General features: G+C 40.0%; 1 protein-coding gene across 2 annotated transcripts; it reads left to right on the top strand.

Moving 5' to 3' along the window:
* Positions 1 to 1815: 1815 nt before the first annotated feature.
* Positions 1816 to 19444, top strand: tnfaip3 (tumor necrosis factor, alpha-induced protein 3). Of its 2 annotated transcripts, none has more exons than XM_068026029.1 (9): positions 1816 to 2119; positions 2285 to 2603; positions 11312 to 11502; positions 11854 to 12001; positions 13075 to 13245; positions 14369 to 14549; positions 15251 to 16302; positions 17518 to 17741; positions 18719 to 19444. In XM_068026029.1, exons 2-9 carry the CDS (start codon positions 2297 to 2299, stop codon positions 18992 to 18994), a joined length of 2550 nt encoding a protein of 849 aa, XP_067882130.1. In that variant the 5' UTR covers positions 1816 to 2119; positions 2285 to 2296; the 3' UTR covers positions 18995 to 19444. The 2 variants fall into 2 exon arrangements, with proteins under 2 accessions (XP_067882130.1, XP_067882128.1); XM_068026027.1 differs by having other exon boundaries at positions 1817 to 2092.
* The last annotated feature ends 1432 nt before the right edge of the window (positions 19445 to 20876 follow it).

The raw sequence follows: 20876 nt of genomic DNA, 5'->3' as shown, positions 1-20876 counted from the left end.
AACTCCACACAGGCAGTACCCAGAATTGAACCCAGGTCGCTGGAGCTGTGAGGCTGCGGTGCTAACCACTGCACCACTGTGCCGCAGTGATTGTTGCAGAAAGGATAGGGCGCAGCAATATAGACTTAATGGCACAGTTCTAAAGAGTGTACAGGGACAGAGGGTCCTTGGGGTTCATGTGAATAGATCTTTGAAGGTGGCAGGATATATTGAGAGAGTGGTTAGTAAAGCATATGGGATTTTGGGATTCATAAATAGAGGTATTGAGTACAAAAGCAGGGAAGATATGCAAAACCTTCGTAAAGCTCATGTTAGGCTACAACTAGAGTATTACGTTCAATTCCGGTCATCACACTTTAGGAAGGATGTGCAGGTCCTTGAGAGGGCACAGTAGAGATTTACCAGAATGGTTCTAGGGATGAGTGATTTTTGCTGCAAAGGCAAGTTGGAGAAACTGGGGTTGTTCTCCTTGGAGCAAAGGAGATTGAGGGGAGATTTGATAGAGGTGTACAGAATTATGACAGGCTTAGATAAAGTAGACAAAGAAAAGCCAAACCCATTAGTTGATGGCACAAGTACTAGGGGAACAGATTTAAGGTTTTGGGCAAGGGACACAGGAGGGATCTGAGAAAGAGCTTTTTACACAGCAAGTGCTAATGATCTGCAACTCGCTTCTAGGAGAGTGGGGGAAGAGGAGACGATCGATGATTTCAAAAGGGAATTGGATGGGCACTTGAGGGTAATAAGTTTGCAGGGTTACAGGGATAGAGCAGGGGAATGGAACTGACTGGATTGCTCCACAGAGAGCTGGCATGGACTTGATGTGGCAAGTGGCCTCCTCTGTTATGATTCTATGACTCTATGACTGGGGACATAGCCTAAAGATTAGAGCCAGGTCTTTTCAGAGTGAAGTTAGGAAACCTTCTTCACGCAAAGGGTGGCAGAAGTTTGGAAGCCTCTTTTGCAAATGATAGTTGATGCTGGCTCAATTGTTAGTTTTAAATCTGAGTTTGATAGATTTCTGTTATTGAAAAGTAAGAAGGGATATGGGGCAAAGACAGTGAGGTAACAGATTTGCCATGATCTCATTGAATGCTGGAACAGGCCCAAGCAGCTAACTGGACTACTCCTGTCCCTATGTTCCGATGTCAGGAAAAATGTCTTCACACAATGTTTGGAAGAGACTTCCAGGTATAGTAATGGTAGCAAAAATCTTAAAGCAATTCAAGAGCCAGTTCAATGTTTTGATGAGGCAGCTAATGATTCTTCTGGATGGATGAGTAAAAGTGGGCTGAATGTATTTAGTCATATCAAAAGCAGAAAATGCTGGAAATACTCAGCAGGTCAGGCAGCATCTGTGGAGAGAAAAACAAGAGTTAACATTTCAGGTCAATGACCTTTCATCAGAACAGTTCAGAACAGACCTGAAATGTTAACTCTGTTTTTCTCTCAAGAGATGCTGCCTGACCTGAAGAGTACTTCCAGCATGTTCTGTTTTCGTTTCAGATTTCCAGCATCCGCAGTATTTTGCTTTTGTACTTGATTGTATTATATGATGAAAAATGTCATTGAACTGTGAACTGCATGTGTTTTAAATACCTTCCCATATGTCCCTTTAAGAGGCCAGACTGCTGACTGAAATTAATGCTTTGGAGTGTTTAGACAGCCTTGTGGGGTATAAAAGAGATCAAAACTGGCATGAGATTTTGTGCAGAAAGGAAAGATTGAACAGATTGTGTTGAGGAGGAGCTAGGAGAGGAAGGGGTTACCAGCTATTTTCAGGCCAATGTTGCTCAGTGACTCAGACAGACTGCGGCAGCTGAGCCGGGGCTCCGCTGCTCCCTCTATCGGCAGCCGGGCAGGGCTTTGGCTGGAAATCCCCGCTGGAAAGTCCCGGCGTGTTTTCCCTCGTCTTTGTTTCTGTCTTCTGACTTTCGCCAAGGTGGGGAAAAAGAGTGTCTGCAAATCGAGCTCATTGTAATGCGAGTGAGGTCCGGAGCCCGGAGCAGTCTTGCCAGTTAACCCGAGCAAAAGAGGGGGTCCGGACACTTTAAGCAAGCCAGAGCGAAAGGGCTGAAACTCAACTTAACCGGTAAATGTTATCTCTGATTTGCAAACGGCAAGTGTTTTCTAACTATCTGTTCTGCTCTGGTTTGTGTTATTTTTGCAGCATGTTTAAATGTGTGAGTTGCCTGTTTGCTTAAGGAGCCTTTGACAGGAGCTGGATGTGTCTCAGTGCACCTGACAGCTGTACTAACTCATTGACTTTGTCCATCCGCTGCAGGCTGAGCTGGAGATGGGAGCTGAAGGCGGTTTCTTGCCTCAGTTTCTCTTCGCCAGTAACTTGACGAAGACGGTGAGGCTCAGGGAGCGGATCTCCAATGACCTGGTCAAGCCGGACTGCACAAATGGTTTGATTCACCATTTCAGGACTCTCCACAAGTACACGGTGGAGCTGTTCCGCCTGAGTCATTTCAGCCCTCAGTTCAGGACTAAGATCCAAGAGGCTCTGTTCGACAGGGCCCAACAGACTGCCCTTCAGCAAAACAAGAACCTCAACTGGTGCAGAGAGGTCAAGAAACTTGTGCCTTTGAAGACAAACGGTAAGAGTTACAACACTTTTTCGAATATGTCAACTTTAAAAGTCTTTATTACTCTTTTTTAAAAATAGCACCTTTACAGTTCGTATTTTGATTGCACATTGGATGAATGGTTGGAGGGAGTAAGTATGCTTTCGAGTACCAAAATCCATTAGGTTTTATTACATAAACAAAATACCTGATGCAGAATGAGGTAAATAAAGTGGCCATTATCTGTCCATGGGAATAAAGTTGTCTAGTCATTAACACCTCTATGTTATCAAATGAAAGAGAGTGAATATTGTCCTGCATTTAATTTTTGGTAGGTAAAAATTAACATATATTTTAGGGATATCATACTATGTCTACACATAACATTTAAGCGGTTACAATTACTGTGGCAATTTTCACTATAATGTGATAGTCAAGTAAGCTGTACAAAAGGCAAATAGTTGGTACGGTGTTTTAATTTTTCATTCAAAATCTAATATATTATAGTTCCAATGTGGGCATATATTCTGGTGTAAGTGATATTTTGATTTTCAAACAAATGAGCAGGCCAGTTGCTGCAGGAGCCAAGTATTAAATTATATCAGTACAGCCAAGTTTACATTATAATCTTCTACAGTAATTTTAAATTACATGATTTTAAATGAGATCTACAATAGTGTATAGTTTTCCATTTTGTTGCTTTTTCTTTAAAAATATTATTTCAAGATTATATGTGTTTTTTAAAAAAGAAACTCAAGCAAAATAGGAACTCTGCTCAAAGTTAACTGTTGCATTGGATGTATGCAAATAACGTGTTTGGGATTTTTTGAAAAGTTGGTTCAGTGAGTGTTGGCCATTAACTGGTTGTACATTCACCAAAGAAGGTTTGCAATTTGAACACTCCCTCAGACGTTAAAATTTACAGAACTTTAACAACCCATTTCACAATTTGATATTAAAATCGGTGCAGCAACTGAATCTTAACAAGTGTGTTGTTTCTTAATTGTGGATCGATAATAGGACAGTCAGTTCTACATGATGCTAATGAACAATGCAGTTTCTGAAAGAATTTTCAAATTAATTCTGAAACTTTCTACAGCTATCGCTTGTGCAGAGTTTCATTTTCAGTTTAACAAGCCAAGTAGTAAAAGCTGCAAAGGACTCATTAAGACAGTTTAAGCATTGCAACCAAAATATTTTCCGTTAACATTTATAGCCACATGTCTACAATGTGTAGACCAAAATTATTTTTGAATTGGTGTTTACTTTTTTCCACAATCTATTTGCCAATAGAGTATGTACAGACTACATTCAGAAATTTAGGTATTTTCAGTGATTCAGTGCTGACGTGTCTGGGGATGTGAAAATATAGTAAATGGGGAAGAGTGTAGGTGTCTGTTAAAATTAAAACTTCCCCTAAAAGTCCCAACAGCTATTGGTTGAATCAAATTTTACTTGTGCAATGCATAAACATTCCAAGTACCCAAACTCCCCAACCACACCCACTTGGAAATTCCACTTCATAAAATAGGGCTCAGACAGCAACACATTACAAAAGAGTAATGGCGACCGATTGTATGCAGTATTAGTCAAACTGCTACTCATTTGGAAATTCCATAGATTACACAGGGAATTTTACATGGCCCATTCTTAAAAAGGAAGTCTGAACATTGAACTCTGTGCATTCCCTAGTGATTCATTTTAGTGCTCTTTTAATGAGGTTTCATATCTAATTAGGTTAGATCTGGTTATAACATCTGCTTCAATTTTATTTTTCCTTTCTCTTTCTCCCCCCTTTTCAACTCCGCCTCAAATCAAAACCAGGAAACTAGTTCTCTGATGCGTAATTATTGTTGTAATGAGGGCAGATTTTGCATATAAGCTACATAGAACCAGAGAACCAATGAAAAATTATGGCACAGAAGGAGGCCATTCAGCCCATTGTGTCTGTGCCAGCTGAAAAACCTAGCCGCCCAATCTAATTCCACCTTCCAGCACCTGGTCCATAGCCTTGCAGGTTACAGCACTTCAGGTGCATATCCAGGTACCTTTTAAAAGAATTGAGGTTTCTGCCTCCACCACCATTCTGGCAATGAATTCCAGACACTCACCACCCTCTGGGTGAAAAAGTTTTTCCTCATGTCCCTTCTAATCTGTCTACCAATCGCCTTAAATCTCTGCCCCTGGTAACTGACCTCTCTGCTAGGGGAAACAGGTCCTTCCTGTCTACTCGATCTAGGCCCCTCTTAATTTTGTACACCTCTATTAAGTCACCCCTCAGCATCCTCTGTTCCAACCTTAGCCTATCCAATCTTTCCTCATAGCTGCAACTTTCGATCCGTGGCAACATTCTTGTAAATCTCTGTACTCTCTCCAGAGCAATTATGTCCTTTATGTCATGTGGTGACCAGAACTGTACACAATACTCCAACTGTGGCCTAACCAGCGTTTTATACAGTTCCAGTATTACATCCCTGCTTTTGAATTCTATACCTCGACCAATAAAGGAAAACATTCCATATGCCTTCTTCACCACTCTATCTACCTGTCCTGTCACCTTCAGGGACCTGTGGACATGCATGCCAAGGTCTCTCACTACTTCTACCGCTCTCAATATCCTCCCGTTTATTGTGTATTCCCTCATTTTATTTGCCCTCTCCAAATGTGTTACCTCACACTTATTTGGGTTGAATTCCATTTGCCACTTTTCCGCCCACTCAACTAAACCATTGATCTCATTCTGGAGTCTACAGCTATCCTCTTCACTATCAACTACATGGCCAATTTTTGTGTCATCAGCAAATTTCCCAATCATGCATCCCACATTTAAGTCCAAGTCATTAATATATACCACAAACAACAAGGGACCCAACACTGAGCCCTGTGGAACACCACTGGAAACAGCTTTCCATTCACAAAAACATCCTTCGACTACTACTCTTTGTTTCCTGGCCCAGAGCCAATTCTGGATCCAACCTGTCACATTCCCTGTGCTTTCATTTTACTGACCAGCCTGCCATGTGGGACCTTGTTAGATGCCTTACTAAAATCCATATAGACCACATCCACTGCACTACCCTCATCAATCTTTCTTGTTACTTACTCAAAAAACTCAAGTAAGTTAATAAGACAGGACCTTCTCTTAACAAATCCATGCTGACTATCCCTGATTAATCCATGCCTTTCTAAGTGGCAGTTTATCCTGTCCCTCAGAATAAATTCCAACAATATACCCACCACTGAGGACAGACTGACCAGCCTGTAATTATTTGGCCTGTCCCTCGCACCCTTTTCAAACAATGGTACAACGTTTACAGACATCCAATAGTCTGGTACCTCACCTGTATCTAGTGAGGATTTGAAGATAATCCTCAGCGCATCTGCTATTTCCTCCCTGGCTTCCTTTAACAACCTGGGATGCAATGTATCCAGCCCTGACGATTTATCCACTTTCAAGGATGTCAGACCCTTTAGTACTCCCTCTCTCATTATGCTTATCATATCTAATATTTCACACTCCTCCCCTTTAACTACAATATCTGCATCAACCCTCTCCTTTGTGAAGACAGAGACAATAAACTCATTAAGAACCCTGCCCACATCTTCTGCATCCACACTTAAGTTCCATTGTACATCTGTGATAGGCCCTACCCTTTCCTTAGTTATCCTCTTGTTCTTAATGAAACATCTTTGGGTTTTCCTTGATTTTACCTGCCAATAATTTTTCATGTCCTCTCTTTGCTTTCCTGAATTCCTTTTTTACCTCACCCCTGCACTTTCTATACTCCTCGAGGCTTTCTAAAGTATTAAGATTTTTCTGGTCGTCATAAGCTTTCTTTTTCTGCTTTAACTTACCCTGTATGCTTCTAGATAACCAGGGGCTTCTAGATTTGGCAGTACCATCCTTTATCTTTGTGGGGACATGCCTACACTGTGCCTTAGTAACTCCCTTTTGAATGCCTCCCACTGGTTTGCCAGTGATTTTCCTTGAGGTAGCTGTATCCAGTCCACTCTTGCCAGGTCACCTCTCAGTTTCTTAAAATTTGCCTTCCCCCAATTTAGAACTCTTAATCCTGTTTTATCTTTGTCCTTTTCCATGATTACGCTAAAACTTACTGTATTATGGTCACTATCTCCAAAATGGTCACCCACTGTTAACTTCCTCCATTTGCCCAGCTTCACTACTGAAGACTAAATCTAGAATTGCACCCCCTCTCATTGGGCTTGTTACATGCCGACTAAAAAAAGTGCTCTTGAATGTAGTTCAAGAATTTTGTCCCCTCTGTGCCCTTCACACTGTTTGTATCCCAGTTGATATTGGGGTAGTTGAAATCCCCAAGTTTTATTGCCCTATAGTTTTTGCACCCAGAAATTTGCCTACATATTTGTTCTTCTACCTCCCACTCACTATTTGGGGGTCTTTAGTACACTCCTAGTAGAGTGGCTGCCATTTTTTTATTTCTGAGCTCCACCCATATGGTCTCATTTGATGAATCATTTAGCACACCTGACCTACAGATTTCTATTGCGGATTGGTTCACATGTTACTTGATTGAACGCCAAATGCTATTTGGCTGCCATAATGATTTTTATAAGGTTGCTCTCATAAGAAACTTTATGTGGCGATGTAAACATTTCATAAAGCATTTTACCAAGAATCCAAATGTTACTGTACTTTTGTGTTTTGGTTCTTGTAGCAAAACAATAGCAAGCTTTACTGTGTAAGCGGCTCAATAATTTCATGAACACAAGGCTCAAGACATTACACTCACATATTGAAATTTAAAAAAGGGGTACGAGCCTGTAGCTCTCTATATCTGGGCCAGCAAAAATGCATTCAGAAAACCACTGTGATTCTGAGTGCTTTTCCACATTCGGGCCTTTTGTATGTCTGTGGATGATCTTGGGGTACTGTATGCAATATGGGTGAGTTCACTAGATGTGTACTGCATAAAATACTGTTTAGTTGTAGCTAATCTCCACTTTTTATAATTTTTAATAATACTGTTCATCTTTTTAAGGAGCCATTTTGGACAAACTTCCGTATGATAAAAAAGCAAAAGACTGTGGATGCTGGAAGTCTGAAATAAAAACAGAAAATGCTGGAAGCACTCAGTAGGTCAGGCAGAGAAACAGAGTTAATGTTTCAGGTCTCTGACCTATCAACAGAACCGTTTTGGTTAAAGCTCATTGACCTGAAACGTTAACTCTGTTTCTCTCTCCACAGCTGCTGCCAGAACTGCTGAGTATTTCCAGAATTTTCCGTTTTTATCCATTCTCCCTGTAATAGGAAGGATAATTGTTGATTATCCCAGTAGAAGAAATAATGCTAATCTATGCAGAATAATAGACTGTCTAAATTTTTGTTCAACTCAAGAAAGATCTTAAATTTACTTTTGGATTACTTTTGAAGTGCAGTCACTGTTGTTCTGTAGGCAAACATAGCTATTAATTTTCACACAAGATAGCATGAACATTAAATGAATGAATGATCAGACATTCAGCGTTATTGGTTGAAGCAAAAATGTTGGCCAGCCCACTGGGAAAACTCCCTGTTCTTCAAATAATACCATGGAATCGTTTAAATGCCTCATTTGAAAGCACCTTTGAAAATGCAACACACCGTCAGTACTGCACTGGAATGTCAAGCCTAGATTCTTTCCCCCTCAAATATCTAGGGCTTTGGCCCACAACCTTCTGACTCAGGCAAATGTGCTATCAACTAGACCAAAAAGACCTCTGGTCTTTTAGAATTAATGGTTACTGAAACCTTCCAAGTGCCGCAAATTTTGCTTTCTGATTTAGCAAATTGTATGCCATTTCGATGCAGTCATGTTGTTTCCTTAAAGTGAGTCTGCCTGACATTAAATTCTGGTTTCTGATTTGATATTGCATTTCCCCTGTTGAGCACCAGTTGCTATCGATGGATATTGTCTGAACAGGAGGTACAGTTTGGTCTATTGTGTGCTGGCGCATGTCTGAAGCAAACATTTGTCCCTGAATAAAGGCGAGTTGTAATTTGGCCAGTTCTGGATCATGTTTTTTCACTTCTTCACACTTTGGAGAATAGTGTGATGATTCTTAATAGGCCATGTAATGTAAACACTCCTTCCATGGCAGTAAATATCTTTATACCAGCCAATAGGCTGGTTAGTTACAGGTAGGGGTTTATAGGTTCTCACAGCCTTTATGATGATTGGGGAATCATCCACTCACACTGAGCATTAACAAAGTTCAGAAACAGGGTTGTAATCTCCACTTACTGGGACTCCCCGGAATGGGGTTTGAACTTTTACCTTCTAACCTAGTGGTAGGAATGTTACCATTGAGCTAAAGTGTAACTGTGTCATGCAATCTTTTTAGAAGGGTATGTTTACTTGACAGCAGCAGACTACTGACTAGTTTAACAATGGTAGTTGGGCATCAGAAAACAGTCTGTGTTGCTTTCAGTCTTTTTAAATGGAGAAGCCAAGTGACAGACCAAGGTACATAGTGCAGCATACAACCAAGGTTGAAAGGATTTTTAAAAATGAGTACAATGACATAACTCAGGAAGCAGTAATTAGATAATTCCAGGCTTGGGCTTTAAAAGGGGACTGAACAAAGTAGAAATTTTCTTGTGCTAGGAAAGAGTGAGTGACATCAGATATGTGATGAATTCATGAGTGTAAGAGGGAGGAAGAGCATGTTGGACATTATCTTTGCAGTGTAGAAGGAATACGAGGGAAAAGTTTGTTAGAATATAATTGCATACTTATAATATGTTAATGCCATGTCACTGTGCACCAATGTCACACTGCAAATATCAAATCTTGTTACAGATGCAGAATAACTTTAGTTCTGTACTGCTGAGTTTCTCAAATCTGGAGCAGAAACTTACAAGCTCTTTACAGTTTGCAAAGTTCTGTGGCTGAACTACAATTAAATGCTGGGCGACATAAACGTGTGTTTGTTTAACTATTTGGCATTGTTGCATTAAAGGTAGAGGGGCTGTAATAATACATTGTGCATTACATGCTATTAAACTCCAGTCCCTGCCAAATAGTGCATCATCTGATTTGCTATGGACAATATCTTGGGAGATTATATGATTTGGAGAGAGAAAGGTTGGATACTCTGAGATGAGAGAGGTTGTCTTATCAACCGACCAGCTTCTACCTTGCTTTGTAAACCGGGTATATCGGAGGTACTGTCCAACAGTCTGTCTGTCTGTGAACGGTAGTGTTATATGAAGCTATACTTTAACTTCTTCCACACACAACCTACAGGATCCTGTTGATCAGAGTTATGACACCATTAGTGTGTGAATCTGAAAAATATCAAAATTATTATTTCAATGGAAGATACTTAGTGAATTTCAAATTCTCTATTAGGTGTATATCATACTTGACAAATGATTTCCTCTTTAGAAAAGGGCTTATTTGGCTAAGCTGGGTGTTACCTAATTATGTTCTCAATAAAGTGTGCAGTGCCTGTACTGGAGAATGGAATTGTTCTTTATTTTGCACTCACAGTCAGAGTCACAAAGGTACAATAGAGATTAGATGGATCTTAATCTCAGTTTTGTAAGCTTGTTTTTCTCGGATGTGGTGACATGGGCAAGGCCAGCATTTATTGCTCCTCCTTAGTTGCCTTAAGAAGGTGGTGATGGGGCTTACTGAACTGCACAGTCCTTGTAGGGATGATGCCCCTTCAATAGTTAGGAAAGAATTTTGGGATTCTGACCCAATGATAGTGAAAGTGTGGCAACATGTATGCAAGTTAGGATGGTGTGTGACTTGGTGATGGTGTTCCCTCAGCTCTTGTACCAGGTGGGAGTGGGAGCATGGGAGGCAGATGCTGCGGAAGTAACTATGGTGAGTTACTACATTACATCCTGTGCCGCTGGTAAGGCCAGCATTTGTTGCCCATCCCTAACTGCCCTTGAGAAGGTAGGTGGTGGTGAACTGTCTTCTTGAACCGCTGCAGTCCATGTGCTGCAGGTGCACCCACAGTTCTGTTAGGAAGGGAGTTCCAGGTTTCTGACCCAGTGATAGTGAAGGAACGGCGATATAGTTCCAGGTCAGGATGGTGTGTGAATGCACCTATCACTGTCATTTGTGCTCCAGAAAATTTGAGCCACATGTCAGGTGCTCTATTCATTCCACCCTTGAGCAAAAGCTCCAAAGTTTTGAGCAGGATGGCAAAATCTAGGGTCCCTATTGCTTTATTTTCACAAAATAGATTTATGATCTGCCCTTCGTCCGTCAGAATGAATGACCCTCAACTAACAAGCACTGCAGGCACAAGTGAGTTATTACACTCTGGTAGATACGATAGTGGGAAAGTTCCTAGAAACAACTCCATGTTGAGTGTTATTTTTTTCTGTGGTCAAATTTTGTGCTTTCAGATGAATTCTGGAGCTTTGTACACTGCTGATGTTTCCTATTGTTACAGCAATGAAATAATAACATTGGTTTACATGTAGGTGAAACAACAGTTCTTTGAGCTAGCCTACCCAATAATGAATAGCAAACTACTCTTGGATGGGCTCTCTGACATTAAACAAATTTTGCCTATTTTACCGAGAAGCCATATTACCATTTTTCAAATTAAAACCAAGTAACTTATTAATTTCGAGACAAAATATGATTTGTTTTTTCACTTAATGGTTAGAAATGTTTGAAAACAGAAAGCAGTATATTACTAACAAAGTAAAACTTGGGTTAATTTGAGTTTTCTCCTGTCTATTTCTGACTCAGGTGATGGAAACTGCCTGCTGCATGCCACATCCCAGTTTATGTGGGGAGTTCAGGACATCGACCTTATCCTTCGCAAAACGCTATGGGAAGCTCTGAAAGAAACAGACACAAGAAACTTCAAATTACGGTGGCAGGTTGAATGTGTCCGATCACAAGAGTTCGAAGCCACGGGCCTCCATTATGACACCAAGGTGAATAAAGAATTTTCAGTATTTGCTTCAAAACCATCTAGCACAATCCTAGCACAATGTTTGGTAATGCTTTTGGAAAAAAATATAGTTGTTATTTACACTGAACACTGGGTTAATAAAAACAAGAAATGCTGGAACCACTCAGCACGTCTGGCAGCATCTGTGGAAAGAGAAGCAGAGTTAACGTTTCGGGTCAGTGACCCTTCTTCGGAACAATAGGCTCATTTATTGATCCATGATGAAATACACTACCTAAGAATGCAATTAAAGTCTTGGGTATCAATCATTGCTGTGATTTTTCTCCGTAATATATCTGTTATTTCTGATATTAATAACTCATTTCTTCTGCAGAACTGGGATGAAGAATGGGACAAGGTAATAGAAATGTTATCGGTAGCTTCACGTTTAGGCCAGCCTGGACTGCCATACGATTCACTAGAAGAAATCCATATCTTTATTCTTGCCAATATTCTTAGAAGACCAATAATTGTTATTGCTGGTGAGTGTTTGACAAAAATACAAACAAGTGCACAAAATATTGATAAGAGTATATCACTGGACGTTGGACATACATGGGAAGTTTGAAAGTAAATAGATCCTTCACCAGATACGAATGTTCTTTTCACGCCTGGAGAACAGTGCTGGGTAGAGACTTTGTGACTGTTTTCCATTTCCATCAGAATAAATGAAGCCACTCAGATGTCAAGTGCAAACACCTCCAAATTAACAATATTGAGATATTTTCTGCTTGTTTACATTGGGACTAGATCCAAAGTCATTGCCCTGACGATGATTTAGAATTGTTTTTGATATTTACATTGTAGTTTAAAGCAAACTGTGTTGTTGGACTTAGGTAGTCATATTGTGTGCATTTCCTACACATCAGAAACAAGTGTTAGGATCAAATCTGTGACATCAGTCCCCTTTCAAAAAAAATTGGTTGACAGCTCCTCTGGTAACGATGTTAGTCAAGTACCCCTGAATGAGGTAGGGGTAAGAACCATCCAGGATGGCAGCTTCTGACTGTTATTAAGTGAATCCTGTTGGAAAGTGTGCATTTGTTTGGATCAGATGAAGACAGATTGGGATTGATATGAAACTCTCTGTGATTGAATAGCTCAGTGCTAACGGAACTTGTGAAAGAATTGTCACTTGGGCAAGTAACTGGAGGGTTGCTGGTGCCCATGGATTTACACATCAGCATGACAGCTTGCTTCCAGGAAAGGCAAGTGGGAGTAACAAAAATGTGATTGGTGAACCCTAGCTTTTGCTCAAGATGGATTCACACTGCGGTGTCGCCAAGTTCACTTCAACATAATCCATTCATACGTAGACTGTAATGCAACTGGAAAGTCAGAATTTTTGATCGCCATGGTTTTCACAAAAATACAAACTGTATTGTTTCCACACCAGCACAGATTTGGCAGTAGGGGAGGGTTATATGGATCACCCCTTTGAGATTTTACTTAAAATCTTAAACTTCCAAAACACAATAGTTCTTAAATCGTTTCTACAGAGTGAAATCCTTCTCTTACAAGGTTGTCTTTAACAAGCAAACATTCCTTTCAACAGATAGAGTGCTGAGAAGCTTTGGCAATAACGCAAGTTTGGCTCCCTTGCATTTCGGAGGAATTTACCTGCCGCTGCATTGGCCAGCACAAAAATGCTACAAATATCCCATAGTACTGGGCTATGACATGCAGCATTTTTCCCCACTTGTTACCATCGATGACAGGAGTCCAGGTATCTAATGTTTTATTTTTCTTTAATCAATATAAGTTAGCTCCTCATTTACCAACGCTGTTCGGTTCTTGCTGTGTTATTTGTATTCAGATGTAGAAATATAAAAGGAAAACCCAGAATTGCTGTAAAGTTAAAGAGCAGCCTTCCCAGGACTCCTCTTCATTCCTGTGGTTGCTGCAGCCTCAAAAATCCAAGTGCTGTAACCCATGCTGTGGTCCCTTTAATTAGAAGTCTTTCCTTGGACAGATCCAGTATGTGATCCTGCCCTCCTTCCATGGTCGAGGAACCTGGAAGCGGGATGCTCATGCTGTTGCTCAGTTAAAGAGCCAGGGCAAAGTCTGCTGACAGAACAAATGGGTTCCCAACCTGCTACAGGTCTCATCACTTCAGCAGACACTAAGTTTTAAAAATTCCACGCATGGTCTCTGGAGTATTATTCCAGGCCTCTGCATTACTAGTTCAGCAACTATACAGAAGATTGAAAATAAAATGTTTAAAATGCTTACTTCCTAGTTTTGCCCAGTCTAGAAATACACGATCAGTTTTATTGCCGGAATTGTCTCTGATGGTATGCAGCAATACTGATGCCAGGGTTTCACAAGTATCCCTGTGAGCCCAATGTTGCAGTGATAGAGGAAAATACATTATGGTGGCTAGAACTTTTTAGGTGGAAAAAGGGAGAGGGATCTTGGTGTAACCAGATCCAATGCAAAACTCATCCCCCCCCCCCATCCTGGAAGCTGAGAGATTTCAGGGCTAAGATTTCTATCATCTGATGCCTTCATTTTAAAACCAAAGTATGTACATAATTTCACAATCTAAGACAGATAAAGTTAACCTAGAGATTAAATGTTCATTTGAGACTATTGCTAAAGGTTTTGCCATTTCCTGTTTTTTTTTTTTAAATCTTCCACCTCCTAACAGCAACGCAGAGTATGATATTTTATTGATCCATCCTGTGTTAGTAAAATCCATTATTGTGGCTAGTTCATTACTCATTTGTTGCTTCCACAGAGAGTATAACTCTGACCTGTAGTTTCCACAAATCTGCACAAAATGAATCTTTGTTCCACAGGAAGGTGCTCAGAACATATTGTTTAATGTAAACTGTTATGCTAAACAGAAATTCGTGCTGTTCCATTGGTCCACAATGGAAGAAGACGATTTGAAGATTTCATGGTGCACTTTCTAATACCAAAAGAGGAGGAAAATAAAGCCAAGCTGTTGGAAGAGTACTTCAGTCTGGTTGAAATACCAGTCCAGGGTCTGGAGTTTGGTACCACTCACTTAATTAAAGCTGCTAGGTAAAGTAGTTTTCTTATTGATTCATCGCACCTTGTTTCCTATCAGTGCCATTTGTTGGTTAGAAGCATACTTTATTTTTGCTTGTGACTGCATTGTGTAAAGCAAAATTGCACATTTGTTAGAATAGCACTCGATTGTGTAATCAGTGCCCCCATTTCCAGTCAGACAAAAACAAAAGTGAAAGATCTAGGGACTCTTAAATGGCTGCTGTACTCTCAAGTGATATTTTTATTTTCTTTTATGTGCAGTTGCTTCCACCTTATGAATTAAAACTGACCACAGGAGTGGAAGACATGCATAGTAATTTCTGATGCAAAATTCCTCTTGGAAATTTTTAAAACTCATTTCTGACTTTAAATGTTGTGCCTCAGGCTCTTGGTGATCTGCATGGCAAATTGAGTGATGCAGTGCACCTTGTTCAGAGTTGTAGAGCAGACTTCAGGTGAATGTTGAAGCCTTTTCCATCACTGCTTTATGAAATACATTTTTGCCTTTCTAATTCTTTGAGGAACTTCAGCAACTTTTCTGGAGTTAATGGAATGTTATTCTGGGAATACTGCTGTTGGCTCTCAGTGTGTCCACAATCCAGCTTGGTCCACAATAGAAACACACAGAAGTTCATTACTACAGATAGTGTGTATTTTTTTAATGAAGTAAACAAGGTACAGATTTTAAACATGTACTATTTTGGTGGTTTCAGGTTGGATGAAGGCAACCTGCCAGAAGACTTGAATTTAGTAGAGGATTACTATCAGCTGGTGAATCACGAATATAAGAGGTGGCAGCAGAGTCTGGCTGAGACAAATAGGCCCACTCACAACTGGCTCCAAATGAATGCTGCTACATATCAAGGGTCACTCATAGAAGAAAAATGCGCCACGTACGGATGCCTTTTCTACTGTTCTGTTGAGACAAAGCCATTTTGTCATGAGTGTTTTGAGCAGGCAAAGGGTACAAAGACTGAATGCAACCCAAAAACTCACGAGCAGCAGAAAAAGAAAGGATGCTGTCCTCCTCGGACTGAGTCGGTTATCGCTGCAACACCCGCAGAACCGGAACGATCATCTCGACCTCGCTCGGCTCCGCCAACAGCTCCTAGTCTTTCTCTCTTCAGTGAAACAAATGCCATGAAATGCAAGGTTCCCAATTGCCCCTTTACATTAAATGTGCAGCACAATGGATTATGTGAGCGCTGCTTTAAGACGAGGACAGTTGTGCCAGGCAACATTACTGATACTAGGACTTCTGAGTTGAGAATGCCCTGTCACAGAGAGTCCAGTTCAGAGAGATTGGGTTCACCCCAGGAGAATACAAGGACTAAACAAGGGGCTGGTAGCCCATTACATCAAGAGCGCACCCTGTGTAGTAGATGTCATCAGGACACCCTACCAACAATTAACGGATTATGTAATATGTGCTTGTTAAGGACATTTCAAGGAATCACTTCATCCTCCCATGAGGACTCTAGCTCCTTACGTTCAGGCCACGAAAGATCACATTCGGACCCAAGCCAAGTTACAAGGAATATGGGTCACCCGTCAGCCACTGATCAACACCAGACCTCTAATGTATGGGCTTCCACCACTGGGCCACAGGTTTCTGAGACCACACAGAAGAACCGAGCCACCTTCATCACTGAGGAGCCAAAAGAAGGTTTCCAACCTTGCAGGAACTCTGGATGCCACTACTTTGGAACAAAAGAGCATCAGGGTTACTGCACCATCTGCTTTATAGAGTATAGAGAAAACCTAGGTAAGTTGTGTACTTTGCTTAAGCTGATGATTCATGACCTCTTTTTGTAAGGGAGCATTTGATAACAAAATTCACCTGCTGACTGGAAAATAATTTAGTTATCTTGACCAGTTCAGTTTTGGAATAGTCCTGTGAAAAATCTGTTCGCTTGTTATTGGTTACCCCTGTTATAGTCAGGCCTTTTAATATGAAGGGATTGTTTTAAGTAAAATCAATTCTCATTTTGGTTGCCTGAAAGAATTAGGCCCAGATAGAATGTCTAATTTCTAATGTGTCATTCTACTATTCCAGTGCTATTTGCGTATTTCATAGCAGCAACTTTGATTTCTATCTGAACTGTTTAGTTCATTCAACTGTCTTCAGAAATTCAAAAAACACACTAAAATCCCTTGATCCCACACTGAGAATGTAATTTTTACATTCAATGAGTTTATCTGGTGCCTCTAGTACATGGGTTTAATTAGTAATAAATGTCATAGATCCTAAAATTCTTCCTTTAAGAAAAAATTGCAAGAATTTTTCTATGTTAAAGAAATCTGCAATTTTGATAATTTGGTCCCTATTGGGAGCGGTTGTGGGGGTTGGGGTGTGTGAGGACAGGGTGGGATTCTGATTTTTGATGGTATTGGTGCTGAATGTATTCAGTCTAAATTAGAGGTGTGCAAAGGAAACCCGACCCAAGTCCAAATGCTGGACCTGGAAGCCCGACCCGACCCATGTACTGATGTAAAGGCCTGCCACCCGACCCGACCCCGACGGGTCCTGACGACATGTGTCGGGTTCGGGTCGAGTGGGGTCGGACTTCCGGGTCCAGAATTCGGGCTTGCGTCGGGTTTCCTTTGCGCACCTCTAGTCAGATTTTACTCAAAAATGTACTTCAGTGTAAAAGGAAAGTTCCATGATTATTGTCTTGGGCTTCATTCATTGTGTATTATATTTGTTTACGAATGGCCCTCTGTATTAACAGTGAAAGATGTAGGTCTGTGGACGTCTGTTCTGCAAGTATATCCTACAAAATTTTCTGCCTTAACATCTCTCAGGAACTATAAACAATTCAATAATATCAGTGCCAGCTGACAAATTAGGGGTCTATTAGTTCAGAATGTATATAGTTTAATTTTTTCCATAGCTACATGTTGCGCAACGCTGCAATTTTTGTAGCTTTTTTTAACAAAGTTGGAACTATGTCTAATTTTTTTTTCTTGTCTCTGAAAGGTGAAACCTCTGCCGTTAGTCAGAACCGACTAGAAAGAAATGTACAACCTTCTCATCGACAACCTCAGACTGATCCCAGATTCCAGAACATGGCTAGTTGTCGGGGTCAAGACTGCAGCACATTTGGAAACAGTCACTTTGAAGGATATTGCCAAAAATGTTTCATAGATACACAGTATCAAAGGTACAACGAAGCAACAGGATTGAGAGGCCATTCCAACACTGTAAGTAGCTTGTGATGTGTACAATTGGATGTAGAATTTTAATTTATACTTTTAATCAAAAATGTACACTCCCATATCACAAAGTTGTACTTTTTTGTACATTTTCTCCCTGTCCCTCATCAGGTCTCCCTACAAAAGAGCAGGCAAGTAGGCAATCTAGTTCTTTAGGCCAATCTCAATGTTGCTCTGGTTTGATGGTCCACCAATGGAACAGCTGAATTTACAGCTCACTGTTTGCGTGGGGAATTGTGGACATTTGTGTCCTACCTCAGTTAACCTCTGATCTGCTTCCCCTACACAAAATTCGTTTTCGTCTAAGAATTTGGTGACTATCAAAGAGAATAATACTAGGCACACTTTTACACTGGTTGCACAATAAAGTTTGAGAATCGTGTACAAAAAGCTTGAGAAATTCAGTATTTTCTGAGTAAATTGTAACTAATGTAGTTTTACTTTGTAGTATAAGCATTATGAAGAATTTAAAAATATTAGCATATGAGGGGCAGAATAATGAAGTGAATTGGCACACAATCCTAAATGTTATAACAATTTACACTTGGTGGCCTTTCATAATCTCCCCTTTCAGTTCTAAACTGCTGCTCAGAAGCAGTTTTTTTTTTTTAGTAACTCCTAGGAAGAGAGGGATGTGGGAAGGCAGCCTATTCAGTTATTGAGATATTGCCATGATGTACAACATTTAAACTATGTTACCTGTGACTTTCCAAAGGTCATCACCGTTTAGGAAGAGAAAATGAATCTCTCTACAGAACCAATGGAAGATATACACTCCATATCACAAACATTGGGACAGGCTGATTCTACTTGTCTGCCCTTTTGGCTCAGAGATTTTATGTGAGGGGGAGACCTGGTGAGGGACAGGGAGAAAATATACAAAAAATGTAGGATCTGTTTGTTTTTGTGCACTCATTGCAGGGTTCAGACTAAAATTATGGTTTCCTTACCTTGTTTCTTTGTAGAATGCAGCGCAACATCGACCTTCTGACCGTAATGAGTTGAGAGGCCAGAGGAGTAAATGCGCAAGGAATTATTGTAACAACTACGCAACATCCAGCGACAATGAACTTTGCTTAGAGTGCCAACAAAACAGTTGTGGCAGCACCCGGGATCCAGCCTTAAATCCCCCACCTAAACAGCGTTGTCACACCACAGGCTGTGACCATTTTGGTAATAATAAATGTAATGGGTACTGCAATGAATGCTATCTTTTCATTTCCACTTATGGGAGAAAATAGATTTCAATGCAAATAACGGAGGCAAAGGATTTTTTTTGTGCAAGAAAATAAACTGTTTTCGGTGCCATTCTAAAAGAGTAGGCCCTCAATCCTCATATGGATATTCCAGTACAGAACATAAGGCTTTGTAAAGATTTCCTATAAATGTTTGATTTGTAAATTGACGTATTTATTATATTCATAATTTGATTTTCTGTTGTACTGTTTGGAAAACCATAAAACTAGCCTTCATGTCTCTGTATTTTATAGTAAACTTAATTAATGTCTTGATTATAACTCTAATAATTGTGCGGAGAAAAATAACTGTCGAATAAATTATTTACGAAACACACAAAGCATAAGCAAACTTATTGTATAGTTTCATTTGATGTTTCAGTAATGAATATTTTCTCAAATAAGGCTATGGAGAGGTGTTACTATAGATTATTCCAAAAGGTCATAACACTCCAGCTGCACCATTCACTTTTCACAATCCATTTCTGTGGAGAGCCAGTGGAATGATTGAATCTCGTGGCTTAATTTTGAAAGCATCATTGTGGATTTATGCGAGAAGAACTACTTGTTTGTATTATCTGAATATCTTGGCTTATGTTAGGGCACAAAATCAAAAACATACGGGTCTGTGTACAAAATAGGAAATACTTATGTGTAGTTTGCTTGTTCTTGGAGTACTAAAGGATAATTTTTAAACCCTTTTTCTGGAAGAAAAGGAAATATTAGAGACTTAACTTATTCAAAGCTTTGAATTATCCATTCTGTGTTCCTGTAATTTTACTTTATAATTTTCTGTTTGAAAAATTGGCATAAATGTATTTTGAAAAGTGCAAAGTAATTTGGCACTCGAGGGGTTAATGAGTAGAATTTTTTTATGGTGAGGGGAGTTGAAAGTGGGTTTTAGTATTAATGTTCCTTTGCGTCACAGCCTTTGTGCCAAATTCCAATGTTACTTTCAGACCATATCTTCTAATATTTAAATCTAATGTGTGACAGAAAATACTTTTTTTCGCAAAGGTCAGTTTGCAGTTGCACTTTATTATTTTCAACACTGAAATTTATTTTAGCCATTTTAGTTTAGAAATCACAGTAAACAGAAAAAAAAATCCAGTATAGGTGACCTATTTTAAAATCCACTTCCCTGATTCCTGATTTCACCAAACCAAGCACCAACTTGCTCATAGACCTATGTTACTCTAAACTGGCCGCTAAGTGTGCAAGACCTTCCATGGAGATGACTCTCCAATTCCTATTTGTTGTTCTTTACCACTGCAGAGAACAGGAACTGAAAGATTGGGAAATTGAACCCCTGTCCCATTAATGTATTTATTGATACTCCAGTTTCATCTGTGCTATGTTGCTTTTTAAAGCAAGAAGATTGTGTTTACAGTGGCTTAAAACACTGTCACCTCTGGGACCCAGGCTTGAATGCAGGCGAGACTGACAGACAAAAACTTCCTGCTTCTTCCACCTATAAAGATCCTACATGAAATGTATTTGGACGATTTCTGCTCAGTTCCTAGTGGATGCTAGTTCACCGCACAAAGCTCCCCATAATTAGCACTAAATTGACAATCTTGCCAAGAAAGGGCAAAAGGAGGGTGCCATGGTAGGTGGGCCAAATAAACCTTGGTTCAGTTGGGCTACTCTTGCAAAGTGAGACCATGAAACATTATAGGGTGGAGTATTAAAAGTTTTATTTAACTTTTATTTATTTGTTCATGGGATGTGGGCGTCGCTGGCTAGGCCAGCATTTATTGCTCATCCCTAACTTGTTCTACATATCCTGGCAGTGCCTCATTCTGATACTCATACGCTGACTGGTTGGATCACATGGCCTGTTTCTGCGTTGTAATATTTATATAATTTTATGACACTAGATGCACAA

The sequence above is a fragment of the Heterodontus francisci genome, chromosome 3 (genome assembly GCF_036365525.1).
Source record: "Heterodontus francisci isolate sHetFra1 chromosome 3, sHetFra1.hap1, whole genome shotgun sequence".
In the NCBI taxonomy this organism is placed as follows: Eukaryota; Metazoa; Chordata; class Chondrichthyes; order Heterodontiformes; family Heterodontidae; genus Heterodontus; species Heterodontus francisci.
This window is presented reverse-complemented; position numbering and strand designations above follow the sequence as displayed.